Genomic DNA, 20,281 nt, shown 5'->3' on the forward strand with positions numbered 1-20,281 from the left:
ATTCTGTCAGTATTACCTGATGTAATTCAACTGCATTTACATTAACCTTGTTTTACTTTTGTTGATGATCATTTTATATCATCCTTTCAAGATGCTGTCCATACCATTCAGCTGCCCTTCCAAGCCCTTTTGCAGTTATTAACAGAATGACGGCGTCATTTACCGACCTCAAAGCTCTTATGACTTCTCAGTGAAGTGTAACTCCTTCTCGAAATTATTGTTCTTGTTCAGTGTACAGATTTAATAACTTTAGGGAAAGGTGATAATCCTGTGTCGCTCTTTTCTCAACCACTACATTCCATCCACGTTTCTGCACGCTTCCATCTGTAGTTTTGTTTCTGAACAAGTTGTATATAAAGTTTCGCTCCCTCTGTGTTTCCCCTACTACATTCAGCATGTCAAAGATTGTATTCCAGTTGACCTTTTCAAGAGCTTTCTCTAAATCTACAAAAGCCATAAACGTACATTTGCCTTTTCTTGACCTATCTTCTAACTTAAGTCTTGAGGTTAGTATTTTCTCTCGTGTTCCTACATTTCTCCGGTATCCAGACAGATGTTTACCGTGATCGGCTTCCACCAGTTTTTTTCCATTTTTCTGTAAATGTTTCGTGTCACTATTCGACAGCCGTGTCTTATTAACATGATAGTTCGGTGATGTTCACACTTGTACCGCTTTCTTTGGAATTGGAACACTATATTTCCTCTTGAAAGCTAAAGGTATGTCGCTTGTCTCATGAATCTTGCACATCAATTGGAATAGAAAACTTCCTGACAGATTAAAACTGTGTGTCAGACCGAGAATCTAACTCGGGACCTTTGGCTTTTGCGGGCAAATTCTCTACCATTTTCTCCTCGTTTCGTTCGGTATTCTTCGTTGTGTTTGGTCGTAGCGGACGTCATATAACATCCGTTGAAGTTCGTTGTTGTTCCGTGCAGTTAATTTTTTATTTTTTTTTTATTACAGAGACCAGTCAGAACTCTGAACGAACACGCTGAGCTACCGTGCCGGCAACCATCTGAGCTACCCAGGCACGACTCACGCACCGTCCTGACAGCTTTATTTCTGACAGTATCTCGTCTTTTACCTTCCAAACTTAACAGAAGCCATGTCTCCACAATATCCTTTCTTCCAGGATGCTATTTCTGCTAGGTTCACAGGAGAGCTGTCAAGTTCGGAAGGTAGGAGACGAGGTACTGGCAGAAATAAAGCTGTTAAGACGGGGAGAGAGTCGTTCTTGGGTAGCTCGGATGCTGCCGGCACGGTACCTCGGCTAACTGCCCTCTGTAATAAAAAGAAAGTGAGTAACCGGACCAACGATGAAATTGAAGAGGTGTCATGCGACGTCCGCCTCGAACACATGCAACGACCAATAATGAACAAAATGAGATTAAAAAAGGATGGTAGAGCAATTTCACGCGAAAGGCAAAAATCCCGAGCTCGGGTGTCAGCTTGGCACAACGTTTTAATCTGCCAGAAGGTTTCATATCAGCACACACTCCGCTGCAGAGAGAAAATCTCATTCCAGTTGAAATAGTTTTGATATAGTAGTTTTTGATATGGTAGTTTTGATATGGTAGATAGTTCTGATATGGTAGATGATGATGATCATCATCATCATGGTAGGCTCTCCCAAGGATATCAATAGTTCTGAGTGATTGCTGTTTTCTCAGAGGGCCTCGTTTCGACTTAGATATTTCAGTGCTCTCTCAAATTCCTCACTGGTGTTTTTTCTAAGCTCTTGGTATTGATAAAGTTGCTTTTCTTTGTTCCAAACATCTCTTTAATGTCATTCAGGCAGTAGCAATCTTCTCCCTAGTGATATACGCTTTTATATCCTTCTCTGATCGTTGCTGCTTAGGCATTTTGCATCTCCTGTCGGTCTTATTTTTTAGACGTTTATATCCCCTTTCGCCTACTTTATTTGCTGTATTTTTGTATTTTGCTACTTTCATCAACTTAATTCAGAATTCCCATTTATATCCAAGGGTATCTACTAGGCCTTGTCTTTTTACTTATTTGATCCTGTGTTGCTTCCACTATTTCATCTCTCCAAGCTATCCATTCGTCTTCTACTGCATTCTTTTCACCTGTTTAATCTAACGTTTCCAAGTGGTCACTCTGAAACCCTCAACAACCTATGATTCTTTCAACTTATCCAGATCCCATATCCTTAATTTCCTTCCCATTTTGCAGTTTCTCCAGTTTTATTCTACAATTAACAAATAAATTATGATCAGACTCCTCATCAGGCTTCCCGAAATATCTTAAAAGCTTAAATTATGGTTCTGGAAATTCTATCATACCGTTAAATAATTAATCTGATACCTTCCAGTGGCTACAGGCCTCTTCCACGTGTACAACGTTTTTCATGATTTTTAAACCAAGTGTTAGCGACGATCAGATTATGCTCTGTGCAAAATTCTACCAGGCAGCTTCTCCTTTTACTTCTCTCCCCAGTCTGTATCCTCCTACCAATTTTTCTTCTCGCCTCTTCTTACTATTGAATTCGAGTCACCCATCGCAATGAATTTTACTCTCTCTCCGTAGTCTGAATAATTTCTTTTATTTCAGCATACATTATTTCAATCTCTTCCTCAGCTGCGGAGCTAATTGACTTGTACTACTGTGCTAGTTTTTTTACTTTGTGTCTATCTTGGCTACTGTATTCTCTCATATGATGTTCGTAGTAGCTTAACTACTTTCCTGTTTTCTTATTCAGTATTAGACCTACTCCTGCATTATCTGTACTTCATTTTGTATTTGTAACCGTGCAGTTAGCTGATCTGGAATATTGTTCACCCTCCACCGAACTTCACTAATCTCCACTATAGCTTCAAACTAAAAATCTACCTTTTTAAATTTTATAAACTACCTGCCCAATTAACAGATCCAGCATTACACACTCCCACACGCAGATTGCGTTTTATTTTCCTGATGACGGCACCCTCCTTAGTACACCCCACAGGAGATCCGAATGATGGACCAAGTTTACCACAGAAATGTTTCACCCAAGAGGATGCCAGTATCATGTAACAATATAGTGGAGTTGTATCACCTCCGGTAAAATAACGGCTATAACTGCACCTTGCATTCAGCCGTTAGTAGTGCCAGTTCATCAAGACTATGTTGGTTGATTGTTACAAGATCAGCTTAGTCAATGATCCAGACTATTGCCTCAGCAACTACAGAAGAAGCTGCTACCCATCATTCCTACAGTAGGAGTCCAGGTACTTATTAAACCGTTAACATAAGATTATAAGTCTTAATGAGTAGATTATTACAGCATTTAAAATTTTAAGTCCGTCCAGTTACTGCATGAAATATTGCAAATCAAAGTTTGGCAGCTCCTGGAAGCCGTAAGTTCAGAAAATCTGCAAGTAGGACCGTGCCCCATACTAGCCGATTAGTGAGTCAAATGAAAACATTAAACATTTTTTTTAATATTATTTATTGTGCAGAAGTGGTACAAAGCTGTGTCACTTTTCAACATAATCTCCCCCACGCTCAATGCAAGTCCTCCAGCACTTACAAAGGGCATAAATTCCTTGAGAAAAAAATTCTTTTGGTAGTCCGCGCAACCACTCATGCATCGCGTGGCGTATCTCTTCGTCAGAACGGAACTTCTTTCCTCCCATTGCGTCTTTGAGTGGTTCAAACATACGGAAATCACTTGGGGCGAGGTCTGGTGAGTACGGTGGATGAGGAAGACACTCAAAATGCAGGTCTGTGATTGTTGCAATTGTTGCACGGGCAGTGTGGGGCTTGAATTGTCATGTTGCAAAACGACACCTGCTGACAGCAATCCACGTCGCTTTGATTTGATTGCAGGCCGCAGATGATTTTTTAGGAGTTCTGTGTATGATCCACTGGTGACAGTGGTCCCTCTAGGCATGTAATGCTTCAAAATGACGCCTTTTTCGTCCCTGAAGAGAGTCAGCGTAACCTTCCCTGCTGATGGTTCTGTTCGAAAGTTCTTTGGTTTTGGTGATGGGGAATGGCGCCATTCCTTGCTCGCTCTCTTCGTTTCCGGTTGGTGGAAGTGAACCCAGGTTTCGTCCCCAGTACCGATTCTTGCAATGAAGCCATCACCTTCTCGTTCAAAGCGCCGAAGAAGTTCTTCACAATTGTCAACCCTCGTTCTCTCATTTCAGGAGCCAGCTGCCGTGGCACCCATCTTGCAGACACTTTGTGAAACTGGAGCACATCATACACAATGTGGTGTGCGGACCCATGATTAATCTGTAAATACGCTGTAATGTCAGTGTCTCTCGTCGGTTTTCCTTCACTATGGCTGCAGCTGCTGCAATGTTTTGTGGAGTCACAACTCGTTGTGCCTGACCTGAACGAAGAGCATCTTTCACTGAAGTCACACCATTTACGAACTTCCTACTCCATCCGTAGACTTGTTGCTGTGAGAAACATGCATCACCGTACTGAACCTTCATTCGTAGATGAATTTCAATAGGTTTCACACCTTCACTACGCAAAAACCGAATAACAGAACGCTGTTCCTCCGTGGTGCAAGTCGCAACTGGGGCGACCATCTTTATACTGATACTGCGACGGTACGTGTGCATCTGCACTATTCTGCCACCTACAGGCCATTCAGTATGTTGTTTGTAGCACGCTTACCAACTTACAGCGTAACGGCACGAAATTTCAATTTGTTATTACAAATTTAAGGTTTTCGTTTGACTCACCCTCGTAATTATTCGCCAGACACCGAAACATGTAGCGATAAGGGACGACCAAAACCATTTCCTTCGAATGCCGGACAGTTCAAAATCGGTAGGTCCAACAGGCAATATCGTCATGAGCACTGAGTAAATTTATCCCAACGACGCTCCCAGTCGAAGATACCAGTGTCCTGCCGCGTGAAGAAATCCGTATCTGCTTGCTGCACATCCTCGCCTGACAATAATCGTCGACACTTTTAGGCGCTTTCTAAGGGGAGACATTAGGACCGTGAGGTAGGTGCTCCAGTGTCTCCCATTTGACCGTAATGGATGGATCTGGCCTCCCAAATCGAACGACGAGTTGTATCGAACTGCGATCGGCACGGAACGAGGCGCACCATTCCACAACGGTGGATTTCGGCAAACATGCTGTCCCATACACATTCTTCATTCTCCGATGATACCTGCAGGTGTTTGTCCGACGGCAGCCTAGAAAATAAAGGCATCACGTTGGTCCTGTCTGGACGCATTTGCTAATAATGTCGCCCTAGTTCATGTTTCCACGTTTACCGTACGCACATCAGAAAGACACGAATGATACACTAATCACTTGGCTGCATGTTGGTGCTTATGTACCCGCATCCGAGACGCGCTTTGTTACATACACGATGGAGCAACGCCCTTAACTGGAAACGCTTTGATCTTCTCTCATGTGTCACTGCAAACAGAGGACAGCCACTGATTATGAAATCTCGTGAATGATGAAGCTTGTGCGCAAATAAAACATAGAAATACGAAATGTTACCAAAATTCGAAGCCCCAGTCAGCTACAGAGGTGAAAACGTAGGCATACTAATCTTCCGTAATACCACGTAACAGAAAGATTCTCCAAACTAGAATAACGTACTGCCCAATACTATCCTCATCAGTTTGGTGAAGATTAAAACGGATCGATCGAAGACGGGTGATGCCAACAAACTAAGAGGCGTTAAATAAAATCCTGCAGAATTTTATCAGATCAAATGTTTCCTACCTAGGAAGGCAGTAATCTAGTATGTAGAACCCATCGCAATTAGCAAGCAGGGAAGTATACCAGATCTTGCACCCAAAGCTGTGTGGTAATATTAACAGATTCCCAAAGTGTAGTCGTAGTGAAGAGCGTCAAAAACCAAAACTGAACAAAAGAGGTGTTTCCAGAATCAGATTTTCACTCTGCAGCGGAGTGCGGCTGATATGAAACTTCCTGGCAGATTAAAACTGCGTGCCCAACCGAGACTCGAACTCGGGACCTTTGCCTTTCGCGGGCAAGTGCTCTACCAACTGAGCTACCGAAGCACGACTCACGCCCGGTACTCACAGCTTTACTTCTGCCAGTATCTCGTCTCCTAACTTCCAAACTTTACAGAAGCTCTCCTGCGAACTTCTGTAAAGTTTGGAAGGTAGGAGACGAGATACTGGCAGAAGTAAAGCTGTGAGTACCGGGCGTGGGTCGTGCTTCGGTAGCTCAGTTGGTAGAGCACTTGCCCACGAAAGGCAAAGGTCCCGAGTTCGAGTCTCGGTCGGGAACACAGTTTTAATCTGCCAGGAAGTCCCAAAAGACGTGTTGCCTATAATTGTTGACATTACTAAGGAATTCGCCACAAAGAAGCAAACAGAAATAGCAACAGTTTTTGTGGATTCCAGGACACAGTGGCTTCTTTCATAATGAAAAACTAGGCAGCTTAGCGAAGCTAGCAATTAACTTCGGCAAAATCCTATATTAAAGATTAGGCAAAATCCTAAATTATAGACTTTCTTGTGAAGAAATGCTGAGCTTAATCAATCGAAAAATGAGAAACGACTGGCAGACCCAATGGGATTCAACCAAAATTTCAAAAGAAGAGCATTATGGCCGGCTGCATGCTGAAATGGTATTATGTCGATGGTCTACCGATTGCGACAGAAGCAGACGATTCATTATAACAGTCGCACACAAGCGTTTAAACCATGGTAAGTTAGCAACCCACCCATTCTGATCAAGATTGAAGGAATCTCAATTATACGATTCATGTGATAAAGAAGGAAACTTAAACAATGTTCTACTTTCGTTTACCAGATACAAGTCGGAAGCAAAGACTTTTATCCGAGCACTGGTTAATGCAGAGGCTCCCCCTCTAATATCAGCTGCAGTGTTGCTGTCAACCCAAAGAGCGAACTAATATTGAACCAGTAACCCTTCGTTTCTTTAAAGAATCAAACTCAAATGTATAAAACAGCTTCAAACGTTTGACTACTTTACAAGTGAGTTAAGCTTTAGATGTTTGACGTTAAAAATGTAAGCGAGAAATGTTTAGAAGAGGTCTGAATTTGTGATGAAAGTTTGTGGGAAGTCGCTAAGTGCTATAAATATGAAACACTGGATGAATATAATTTGCGCTCCATTTAAACCAAAGGCTAGTTTTTCCGCGCATCTCAACGTTTACGACGTCATATCTCTTGGTCTATGCGTTGTACATTGATATAATTTTTCAGGTACTTTGAGATAGATACGTACGTGCTGCCTAAAAAATGAACTGAGGATAGAGTTACATGTAAAGCAGTGGTAAATTAAAACATCAAACTTGATAATAAAGTTTGACTGCATATCATTTTAAGCAGAAGTTGGGTTTTCATGCAGCTAAATGTCTATGACATATCTCGTGAAGTGTGTGTCGCGAAATTAGTTAATTTTGTAGTTGTATTAAGTTGTATTCGTGGGTAGTGTATGCAAACTGTGCTGAGAGTAGCGTTGTTAGTAAATGAGTAATAAATTAAAACGTTTATGCTAAAGTTTCACTCCATGAACAGCTAAAATGTAGTACGCGATAACTTTTCGTCTAATATGTGTGTGTGTGGGGGGAGGGGGCAGGGGGGGGAAGGTGTCAGAGTGGAAAAGTTTAAGTCACTCCATGAACAGCTAAAATGTAGTACGCGATAACTTTTCGTCTAATATGTGTGTGTGTGGGGGGAGGGGGCAGGGGGGGGGGGGAAGGTGTCAGAGTGGAAAAGTTTAAGATATTAAAGTAAGTAATGAGTAATTTATGATAACTATTTTAATCTTTAATTCGGTAAATAACTACGAGAAGTACTGAAAATCAAATTTGTGCTTCCTCTGGAAGCTTTGTGGAAGACAACCTGCAACGAGAACTGGGTTCCATGTCCCGGGATAGTCGCTTTTGAATAGACGTGTTACATCACTTGAATACGTGCGACCAAAGTGTATAGATATACTGAGCACGTGATAATATTCACATAGGAGTACTTTTACATGTTATCTGCTGCAAGTGGCTATAGAGGTCTAAAACTGTGTATCCTGCAGCAACGGTTTTGGCCTTACTATGGGAGCTCAAAAGTCAACAGTTTGGAATGCGATAAACATTTTTCTCTATGAATCAAGTAACATTCACCTTTATTAGCACAATGAGAGAACTTTTGGGCTCGGCATCACATACACTTATTACTGCTTTACACTCTTCTCAATGCCGTTTATAATCCATAGTAATTAAGAACTCGCTTACAACGAGTTGTCCGCATAATGGCCGGCCGGTGTGGCTGAGCGGTTCTAGGAGCTTCAGTCTGGAACCGCGCGTCCACTGCGGTCGCAGGTTCGAATCCTGCCTCGGGCATGGATGTGTGCGATGTCCTTAAGTTAGTTAGGTGTAAGTAGTTCTAAGTTCTAGGGGACTGATGACTTCAGATGTTAATTCCCATAGTGTTCACAGCCATTTTGTTCGCATATAACATCATATAACACAGTACCACGAACATTATTGTACGTGTTCGTATTATCCAATCATTTTGGCGAGACAGGAATCCAGATGTAAATAACTTTCGCGTCATTAACACAGTTCAACGTCACTCGGGAATTTTCACGTGTATTTACCTCAGTTGTGCCAATCCTCCGTAGATTAACATACACATTACCAACTACAGCCCGAAAACAGATGGCTGCCCGAAAAGGAAAATGTTATTAACATATTTAAACATTATCTTCTGCCAGAACCTGAACTCCATCGACATACATTCGGATGTAGTAGTATGGACCAAACCAAGGAAAAACATCAGATAGACGTGGTCTCTCAAACGTATACCTAAAGAGCTATGAGTAGTTGTTCACCTTCGATACTTTGAAACATATTTCTTCTACTATAGGATGTTTAATTTTTATATTTTATGAGGTGGTAGTGTGAATCAAAACAAAAGAAAGTCCAGTAAACAAGGGGGCAAAAATGCATGCTTTACGGGCTATGAGGACTTTCTCAATAGAAGAGATGCGTTTGACAGTAACGAAGATGGATAAGTACTCCTCAAGTGTACATTTTAGAGCCCATCTTCAATAGACAGTTTTTCGTGGTTTGGTCGATACTTTCACCGCGGACAGTTTGTCGGTAGACTTTTGGCTCACTCTGCATTTATTATCGTTAATTCGAATGGTTATTTGAATCAGGATTTATAACAAATGATACCCTCAAAATAAAATGACGTTAAAGAAATTCATTTATTACCAACTAATCTAGTTACCTTATCGTGTACATTATCTATTTATTTCTAGATGTACACTGTAGCTGGCACATCAACTGCAAAGTTTTTGTATTATCTTTGAGGCATTTCCGTAACTAGCAAATAGATGTCGCAGGCGTGTACAGTCTTACTTTCGATACCACTGTTCCCGCTAACGGCATCCGTTTAGGACGAATTCGGCACTGTGCACCGAATTCGTCGTAAACGGATGCTTTTAGCGGTAACAATGAAGCTCTCATCTCATTTATAAGCATAGAGCCTCAACAAAATGTCTTATACTACGTTTTTATGAACCTTGGCTGTATCCATTCGTTGGTTGGTAGTTATTTTCAGATGAAACCTTACTTTAATATCTGACGAACCGCTGCTGACTGTTGCAGGAGAACCGCAAGAGCGAGTGCAGGAAACTTCGGGACTCTAACTGCACGACGCTGATGCTGATCGTCGTGGTGACGGTCTTCCTGCTCGTCGAGATCCCGCTGGCAATCGTCACCATCCTCCACATCATCTCGAGCAGCGTCACCGAGATTCTCGACTACTACGTCGCCAACGTGCTGGTGCTCTTCACCAACTTCTTCATCATCGTCAGCTACCCCATCAACTTCGCCATCTACTGCGGCATGTCGCGGCAATTCCGAGAGACCTTCAAGGAGCTGTTCGTGCGTGGGGCGGTGGTGGCCCACCGGAACGGCGGAAGTTCCAAATACTCGCTCGTCAACGGACCGCGTACGTGTACCAACGAGACGGTGTTGTAACGACGAGACAGTTCAACCATACTTCAAGTGAACGCCCCATGCGACGCGTCGGCTCTTCCTCGTACCTTCTTCTGTGGCGTCAATGGAACGCGTTTCAGCATAACCCCCGCAACATCACATTAACTCTTCGTCTTCGTTTACCCTCTATCCAACATCTGGTCGGATTGGGGTATCCATGGTACTCTGACGACATTTCTCATCTGTTGGAGTTTTATTTGTTGCTCTCAGACGCTAGTTTCGTCAAAGAGAGGGGCCTGTTGTACTGTAGCGTACTAAGATGGATCTCCTCGGCTAGACGTTGACGAGCGAGTGTCATTCTAACGCACAGCAGTTTCTTCTGTGACTGCACCGTTGACTTCCGCATACATCGTAATTCACAATATCAGCAGAAGACGGTTCAGAACGTAGGCACCGCCGTCTTACTGTACTGACAACTTCAATCGCAACAGTCCAACAGGGTAACTTACATTTTTTACCTTAGTCAATATTATTAACAAGAACTCTCCCCAGTTTTCATGCCCTAGTTACACTGAAACACAATGTTGCCAACCAAACATGTCTCAGTCACATCAAGCGACCGTGTACTTCAGACCAAGATTCAAATGTTCATCTTTCCTCACCAGGAGAAGAAGATGAATGTGGCTGCAAGTAAAAAAAGAAAAACAAAAGGAATTGCATAAAACGAGCGCAGTTATCGACTTTAATACAAGGTACTCTTCACATTATACGTACACAGCCATAAAAGTTAGTAACATGCCCCAAATTTTGTTCAACAAGAAATTCATAATTTTCTGTATTGTGCGGATAAATAAACCTATCGACCAAAATCCATTTGGTGGTGTCTCCAAACATACATCCTCGATTTTGAATGAAATGCCGTTAGCGGTTTTTCACTTTTAGTTTATCAGATGATGCTTTGGATGGTTCTGGACCAGTTTCTGTTAAGCGGTCAGGTAGACAACTATAGTTTGATATTTATCTTTCAGGTGTTGCAACACAGGTTTAATTCTGCAATAATGTTCCCAATCCATTTCTTTTAAACCCTTTAAACGCAAGGCAAAGGTCATAGAGAAGAGCGAACGTTTCATTTCTTAAGAGACCTTCGACCACATGAATTTCATGTAAAGAACCGTTTTTGGTTCTATATTCCGGCATGGACTCCATTATTTTTCAGTCATGTTCATATCACATTTAGAGAGGGATTGGTTTACACTATTTCCCTCCAAGAACTCTTTACCATGGTTCAAGGTCTATAGGATCACCACCATCATTCTCATGTCATTTACCTGTCCTTGTGGTCTTATTTTGACAGAACCTGACTCATGGTATACGTAGTGGGAAACTGCTTGTAGCTTACAGCCAGTTCAGAGACGATCATGCAGCCTTATTCAATTGTTAAAATACCGACCTTCACAAAAGCAGGAAATCGGACAGGCGTCTAAATTTAAGAAGAGTGAAACGTGTAATGCCTCTTTATAGCGCAACATGCGCCATAGTACATTGTATGTCCAGCAGATGAGAAATTAATTTCGTACAGAAAAAAGTGTCACAGGTACGTGCATAGCGTTACTTGTAGAACAGGATTGACGCAATCCACAAAGGCCTCATTTTCAACTCATCTGTTAAAATAACTTACAAATCGCGTTTTCCGCTGATCTGGAATCTCAACACCATTTTCCAGTAGTTTCAATATGTGATTCAGCTTTGAATGTCATTCACATGTTCGCTCATAAGATATAATGGTGTTTTCCTCTTTGTCCATAAACGTGTCAGCTGCACAATTATTTGGACGTTTGCGCAACGGGATTTTGTTGTTGTAAGAAACAAATTTGTCACTAGCGAACGTGGGGGAAAGTCACTCATGTGTTACAACGTGGACTGCAGATAACAGAGTTACGCAGTATCTACTGACCAACAAGAGAACAGAATTTCCCACTTCAAACTGAGTGCAGTGACTAATATGAGTTACCTTAAGAACAATCTCACTGAAAGCATGTCAACATGATACACATTTTGTAATAAGAAAGAAGACTTCAACTTGTGTTTGCGTGTTAGAGACTGAACAAAGAGTTAATTAGTGTCTCCGAAAAGTTTTTACTCTCAGTTACGTAACTACATGTCGACTGTATAATCCATAATACTTGTAAATATTTGTAAATCATATTTTTAATTTAACATTGCATTGTATGAGGTCAGTAAATTCCTTCAGTTAAATGTTTAAACTGGTGCTATGTGTCTGTTAAGTGTGTGCTCTGTACATAATAATGTGGTTGGGTAAATTTTGCTATGTGACTGTAAATATCTATGTGTTTAAATATGAAGCTAAAAAATTTATCATAAGGATACAGAAAATGCCGAACATTAATTGGACAATGTAAACAGAGATATCTGTATTGAGTGTTACTGGGTAAGCGATATGGTTCCTTCATTCACCATCTGCCTGAGGAATTAATTCAGAAAGGACTGAAGCGAAGCTGGTTATATGTCTGATGTGGGGAGTCAAGGAATCACTAACCTGCACTAGACCACTTAAGTACTGAACTACTGTACAAATAACTGTGGCCCACTAAGAAGCAAATACTCGAAACTGATCTTGTACTCTTTGCGATGCGTGAATGTGAGCTTTTCCATGATGCTTGTCCAGCCAGTGAACAAAAGACCAGATTTGACCCTCACTTTGGGCTGTTTATTCAATCTAGAGCTAAAGCCTCTCGATTGAACATCTCAGGCATTTGCTGTAAAATTTGTGTTTATAGCTTTATACTGAGTTTATGGCAACCCCACATACGTGCATCTTGTTTGCAATCGTATTTTTCCCAAACTGCTACTGGTGTGATATATTCGAAGCTGAAGAGGACTAGTCAAAATGATGCTAATAATTTGCTACACCATTAGGGTGGTACTATTTTCTTGAGGTACATGAAAACAAAATTACATTTTTCGTCATGGCAGTGATCACCATTTTGTATTGTGGAGGATTGGGTCATTTTAGAGAGAAACACTGACTTCGATGAGCTGAATAACCTTAAAAATCTGATTTTCATTCAGCTTATACCCACTGCAGGAGAAAAGGATAATCATATATACCGAATGAGGGACGTTTCTATTTGACCTAGTTTGGACTATGCTACATGTCATTCTTTAATAACAGTTTTATCACTACGTAAGATCTAAATGCTAGGCATGGTTATTACCGTTATTACCTAATCGATTAAATGGAAACTAACTTTACAAGCAGAATAAGGAAGCAAACACGCAGTATGATTAAAATAACACTCTGGGTCAGAGTGTGAAATGTTTTGAAACTTAACGACAGATAAAAGCTGTATGCCTGTCAGGGACACAAACCTAAAAACCAGCCCTAGATGGTCGATGCTGTTACCAACCGAGATATCTAGGCATGGCCCACGACCTGCCCTCACAGTTTTACCTCGAACAGTACCTCTCTCCTACCTTCTAAATACCAAAGATATTGTTCTGCATAGCTGGCAGTACTGACACTCCTGGAATAAAAGATACTTTGCAGACATTGCTTAAGCACAGATTATGGGATATTTTACACAATGAATCTTTCATTGTGTAGCAGAGCATGCACTGATTTGGCACATTCAAAGTAGCAGAGTACGCTCCAATAAAGAGTTAAAGTGTTATTCGGGAAGTAGTCACATACACTGTTCCATCTTGCTTGCCCACTGGTGGGCGGCAAAGCGCCTATATTCACAGAAAATGGGTAACAGTTGTTGTGTAATCAGTAAGGCTCCCTAGGTGTAGTGTACGGGGCAGCATGCAGACCGGGTTGGCCAAGTGGTTTGCACATGTACTGTAAGTGTGTAACAGGGCCATCTTTCCTAAAACTGAAACTCATCACCAGACAATGAGCGAACTGAAGGGCACTTGGCAGTGCCGGCACTCAATGAATGTAAGGGGAATGGAGGGAGGATGTTAAATAGACATGCATAGTTACCCTACTGATCTGACATAATTAAGACGTGGCACCCCAAATTATTATCAAGGATTTTTTAGCTACAAATTTCAACAAGAGACACAATTAGTTTGGTTTTTTACAGTATAGTATAACATACAATTTCTGACAAATATTAATAGTGTTAAGCTAATTCATTGGCAAGGGGTTTAGAGTCTGATACTAAACAACATGTATCGGGAAGATACGATAAAATTCTTGCCGAAAGATTAGTATTAAATGGCGAATAGTGCAATAGCAGCGTATGCGTTTCGAACTATGGCTGGACCTGGAACAGCGTCGACCGTCAATCCGCATGTAATGCTTCAGAATGAAGCTTGAATTACTGAAACTCAGTAAAAATGACACACCTGTCCGCACAGTTCGCCTCGCTGGTGTGGATAGGACTCCACCTGCAGGTGGAGGCTGAAGTCATTAGCTTCTACTAACAGTTTACCTCTGCGGCTAAATTCCAACCAACCAGAAAAATTTCTAAGTCACCCAAGATGGAAGAGCTGTCAGGCTACAGAGATGCTCCGCAATGATGACTCCTGAGGACATAGTAATCCATTCCATGTGATTCCTAAAACTGAAATCCATGACTCTGCATTTTTCGTTCATCACATCATTTTGCCTGACTGAAGTATGGATATTTCGAGTGCCAGCCAGCGGAAAGATGTCTTAAGAGATGGTGGTTTCTTTTCCTGGCTGTGATTTCAGGTGGTTAACCAGTAACATGCTCCATAACACTTGATGCTGAAAAACCGTGTCCTCCTCTCTTTCCGTCTCTGTCTATGGCCAATGAGGATGAACCTCTGTAGCACAGCTGCGCTGCTCTATTTAACTATCAACTTATTTATGTTGCACATTCGTTACAGCTCTTGCATTGAGTTAAACATTTCTGTCAAGCAGCGTCTAAGCTCAGTGTTGTGTCCCATGTCCTCAAAGGTCTCCTAACTACCTTGGTCCTCAGTCCGCTTTCGAATGTGCAATAGCCGTCGATGCATTTTGAAGAAGCCAGCTTTTTATGGTTCTGTTCACGAAAGTGTTCTTCCTGGTCTTGCCAAGAAGTGCAAATCACCCACTTCTATATGCAGGTTGTTAAAAATACTCTGCTAGTTCGCAAGTACCACAGCAGATAGTATCTGCATTTTTTCTCGTGTTATTTGGTACCCAATGGCAGCTTCCTCAAATTCTTAGTGGGTCTGACTGTATGATACTGACCCTGCAGTTCTCTACGAGTCCCCTCCATTCATTCTCCTAGGGTGGTCCACCCGCTCAATCAACATGGCCTTCTGCTGGTCCACTTGCTTACAGCCCAGTGCAATATACTGTCATAGTGGCATCTTATGTGGGAGAACATGAAGTCCAGTAAAAAAATTTAATCTATGTTAGTTAAGCATTGGTAAACACTGCTACTAATTCACACCTCAGTCATTGATTGGGATTAATTACTCAGATCTGACTTACCTTTTTAATTCTGGTTTTATATGAGTTACGGGACAATTTACGAAAAAATGTTTACATAAAATTGGGCAGTGGTGCAATAGCCTTTGAGGCGACGATTAAACTTCTCCGCAATGTCCTTTCATCCAGGAGTGCTAGTTCCGCTAGTCGTGCACCAGACTTCTGTGAAGTTTGAAGGGTACGGGAGAGGTTCTGTCGGAAGTCAGACCCTATGGACAGGTCATGAATCACGCATGGATATCTCAGGAGGAGCATTGCCCGAATAAGGCGAGGTTCGTTTTTCAACTCTCCCTCAGGGACGCTGTTTTAATCTGCCAGGAATTTTAAGAGGAGCTGTAACCTAAAACTGTATTAACAGTACCCGATCAGGCAAGAAGTAAATTATGACTACCGCTAATATACGATTACAGCCGTCCGCTGCTACCAGCAGCATCCAACATCTACAGATGCAAGGAATACACGAGCAGTCCCCCGCTAATACAGTTTTTATTACGACAAGAGTGATGTAGACAGGGTACTGGAAGAGTTATTTCAGCATTTTACTGTGAAGCGATTCCGCCGTGTAAGTTCGTCCCAAGTTTCGGTCCTGGAGCGGCGTCCTCAGTGTGTGGTGAGGTCAGACGCGCGGTCAGCGGCAGCTGCGCCCCGAGATGAGCCCCTTCGCGGTCGCCAGTCGCCCCTGACCGCCCTGCGCCTCGGAGGCACAGTGTGTGAGTCTTTATGTTTGTAAATCTGTATATATCTCTTACGAACGACGCTTAAATTTGTATAAAACATAATAATAGACAGATATTTTGGACTGTGTTAACTGACTGGAGCTAAATGTTTGTTCATGTACAAAAATATTAATTACATGTGTGTTAAAAGTGTCATACGAAAAAATTTTAAGGATTTACTGCGAAGTAGTAATATGGCTGTAAAAAGAATTATGGTCTTCTCAAGAGCTTTTGTAAGTGTGGTGTAATAATAAACCTGTACTTCTCTGGTTGAGACTGGGCAGCCCTGTTGCTGTCTTCTGTAGCCAATTCCTGTTTATGAAGCATGTCCTGTTCACCATGCTACTGTGTGGCCTGCAGAATACACTAAATATAATAAATTCCCTTTTAAATTGTCAATGTATTCTTCGTTGTGCTCCTCACCCTGACTCAAAACTTTCCTTATCCGGCAAAAATCGAATACACCTGCTCTGGAGATGCTCTCTAAATGTAATGGTGTTTTGCGTGAAATCTCACTGTCCATCTAACATGTCATTAAGGGGCAAAACTGTAGAGTACACAGTAACAATCCAGACAAACGTTACGCATCTAGGTCTTGGCCCCACTTACTTTAAGTTCAGTATGTAATATCAGATATCTTTGAACGTGATTTGATGTACCATTCTCCATGTCGAATACCTAAAAAGTCTATCCTCAATATAATGGCTACTGTGCCTTTATTCCAGTACACCTATCCCACATTTTGAAGATGTCAACTACGAATTGTCTACTTACATTATCTGTAGCTCAGACTCCTTCTTATGGGTTTGTGCGATTGTGCGTGTGTGTAATTGCGGCTCTCCAAAGATTCTCCTTAGAGACAGCAAGTGAGATTTTTGTAATTTGGTAATGTAGTAACTTTCTTCCTTATAATTTTACATGTTGTACAGACAGAATGTTTATAAATGAAATGGACCTACATTTATAAACCATAAGCTTCTTTAGTTACAATGGGCTGAAATACGCACGGAACATTCAGCACGCCGCCTGTGGGATAACACTCTCTGGTTTCGCCTATGTCAGTATTTGCTAATTTCTGTACGTAAACTAAAGCAACGATGTATACACCACTTGACTTGGGTGAGTCAGTCGCAATACAAACACTTAGCAGCCCTCTTTGACCGACTTTTATAGTCGAGACGTTGTAAGAAGGTCCATGACAGCTAGCAGCGCTGTTGCAAGCTTTGAACTGCGAAACGGCTGCAGGCGAAAACAGTAGCCGTCTAAAGACATGTGACAACAGTGAGGCGTAGCCATAGAGACGTTTACTACGTAGCGTCACGTTTTTGGATCAGGCTGAGGCGCGAATCTGTCACAACCAACATACTAGAGTTGTCAAGGACCAACTTACGCTAACTCAACTGTGGCTCTCATATCGGTGCAGTTTCAGTGGACACAATAGAATAATGGGGAAGTGCCCCTGATGATCTACACCAGAATTGGATTTGCAACAGACAGAGAGTGGAGGGAGAGCCTGATCACAAAAGTACCATATTGCAGTGCATGTCCAAAGGAACTTTGCATCGTAAACAGAATAACACAGCCACTGCAATATCGTATTTACCTGCCGAAACCGGGCAAACGACTTTCAGGCACAACTTCTAACCTGTACGGGAATATAGATAATGGATATACAATTTCACGTCATAGATGCATGGTTGACGACATACGGAAGTTTGGGTCTGAGCGTCCGGGCGTGAGTTGTGCACGGATAGTCAAATGGTGCTGACACGGTAGCTCAGTGTGGTCAGTCAGAGGGTTAGCTGCTCTCTGAAGTACCAGCCGCGAGGTATTAAAGGAAACTATACTGACAGGGCCTTCGAATCTATCACAGGAGGACGGAAAGAAATTTAAAATCAACTCCTGTGGTCATGATACTGGTGATCTGTTGCTTTATTATTTCACCACTACAACCTTGCTTGCAGGAGTGTAAGTCAAGCAAGGTAAGGAAGAGAGCTGCTGTGAAGTCTGGAAAGACGTGTTGGAGAATTTAAACAGTTAGTGACAGGAGATCTCGGGTTACCAAAACACAGGGTGTTTATAAAAGAATATCGGGGTTTTAACGCTTTATAATATTTATTACATTAAACGTACAGTTATAAATGATATGTCAAATGAAAGAGTAACTCAGTTTTGTTTGGCACCAGTGCGCATGCGCAGCGTGATATGTTTCCACCGCAATCAACTAGACAGCGGTAGTAGCTTCTTTACTGGTGAACCTACTGTATCTGGCACATCTTACCTTGATACACTAGAGCAATGGCTCTTCCCTTAGTTGGAAGAAGATGAGCCAGAGAACTTCATTTTCCAGCAAGATGGTGCGCCACATCACTGGCATAGTGCAGTACGCGTTTGGTTGAACTTCACTGTACCCAAGCACTGGATAGGTCGCAAGGGGCCCAATGACAGGGCTTGCTTTGCATGGCCTCCTAGTTCACCCGACCTAACGCCATGCGATTTTTTCCTTTGGGGCCTTCAGTACGCGATTGGTTGAACTTCACTGTACCCAAGCGCTGGATAGGTCGCAAGGGGCCCAATGACAGGGCTTGCTTTGCATGGCCTCCTAGTTCACCCGACCTAACGCCATGCGATTTTTTCCTTTGGGGCCTTCTCAAGGATCGTGTGTACGTGCCTCCGCTACCAGCAGACCTCCCTGAATTAAGAAACCGGATTGAAACAGCTGTTGCTGCAATCACTGAAGACACACTTATCAAAGTTTGGGAAGAACTCGGCTATGTACTTCATGTGTGCCGTGTGACAAATCGTTCTCACATTGAACATTTATAAAGCTCTTGGTAAAACTGTCTGAGTTCCCTTTCACTTGACATATCATTTATAACTTTAAGTTTAATGTAATAAATATTATAAAGCGTTAAAACCCCGATATTCATTTATAAACACGCTGTAGCTAGCAAACCTCTCTGAACATTCGTCAAACGGTCGCCGGGAGTATTCTAGCTCACTTTGTTTTCAGTTTTTTGTGTAATAATACTGTTAAAAGCATGCCCAACTTAATATTTCATATACCACTAATTCAACATACGAAAACGGTGTACGACAACACTTACAGAGATTTACAGCACTGCGTCTTCAAATCACGATGTGAATCTTTTTCTTCCTAGTTTCATTAAAAAATATGGATCTATCATTTTTAGTTAAACTCATATCTGCCTTTGTGTTCGTCTTCCTACTGTAAATTGTATTTTATTCAGATACGAACAATTGGAAATAGAGGTTCTCAACACTCGCTCTTCATTTAGACTACTCCATAAGCAAGTATGAGTTCAACAAATTTCTGTTTTCTTGCACACGCTAATTATTCAGCCAGAGTTTACCCTCCTGATTGTACAATTGATATCTGCTGCTCACTAAGAGATTTAATTATAGTTCACTTTGTTAAGTTACCACGTATTATTTGCGGTAAATGCAATGATACCGCAGCCTGCGCTGCTTAAGATACATACAACACACAACGTTACCTGTAGTTAGATGTACTTTAACATTCACGACCGATTGCATTATTCGAAAATCATCGTGTGACCTGTAGCACAGCGTAATATAAACGCATATTAGTGAATGTAGCTATCAAACTAGCCGAGTGGTACTACGAGGCCACCTCGATTTACCACTATTGGCTGAATCAGTGTTTCGGTATGAGTTGTCGTACGTCACTTGCTTGTGGCTCTCAGGACGAACAGTCAGCTCACTTCGGATTGACATTTAACCATTATGTTGTAACGAATTTACAGTTGATGGAATTCTAACATGGGGTTACATGCTATTGAAAATGTCTTGTACGTGCCAAAGCATCCCACGAAGTCCCAAGCAGTTGCAAGCAGTCAATCTGATGCCCAGCTTCGTGCACTACACTTGAAGGAGTTCCAAAAGCAGTACTGCAAGACGACTAAACCGGAGACAATGGTATTGTGATGGTTGGGTAAGTTACAGTCTTTAGTAAAATTGTGACTAGTACAGTAACCAGTTAAGTAACGGGTTATTTTGTTTATAGCTTAAATGCCTACAGCGAAACAACTTCACCTACCATTTCATTAAATATAATAGTTTTGGAGTTTATGTATGCCAGAGTGGCAGATCGCCTTTTGCTATATTAAATTTTGTTACTTTTA

General features: G+C 41.7%; 1 protein-coding gene and 1 non-coding gene across 2 annotated transcripts in view; both read left to right on the forward strand.

Moving 5' to 3' along the window:
- The window catches only part of LOC124798449 (sex peptide receptor), a 527,798-nt gene extending 511,284 nt beyond the window's left edge, over nt 1–16,514 (forward strand). The window contains exon 6 of the mRNA XM_047261868.1: nt 9,597–16,514. Coding sequence (XP_047117824.1) covers nt 9,597–9,971 — 375 coding nt within the window. The 3' untranslated portion in view covers nt 9,972–16,514. The remainder of the gene's footprint in view (nt 1–9,596) is intronic.
- Nucleotides 6,171–6,245, forward strand: Trnas-cga. The gene has a single exon. It is a non-coding gene; the product is annotated as a tRNA-Ser (tRNA).
- Nucleotides 16,515–20,281: the final 3,767 nt, after the last annotated feature.

Source organism: Schistocerca piceifrons, chromosome 5 (genome assembly GCF_021461385.2).
Source record: "Schistocerca piceifrons isolate TAMUIC-IGC-003096 chromosome 5, iqSchPice1.1, whole genome shotgun sequence".
Classification (NCBI taxonomy): Eukaryota; Metazoa; Arthropoda; class Insecta; order Orthoptera; family Acrididae; genus Schistocerca; species Schistocerca piceifrons.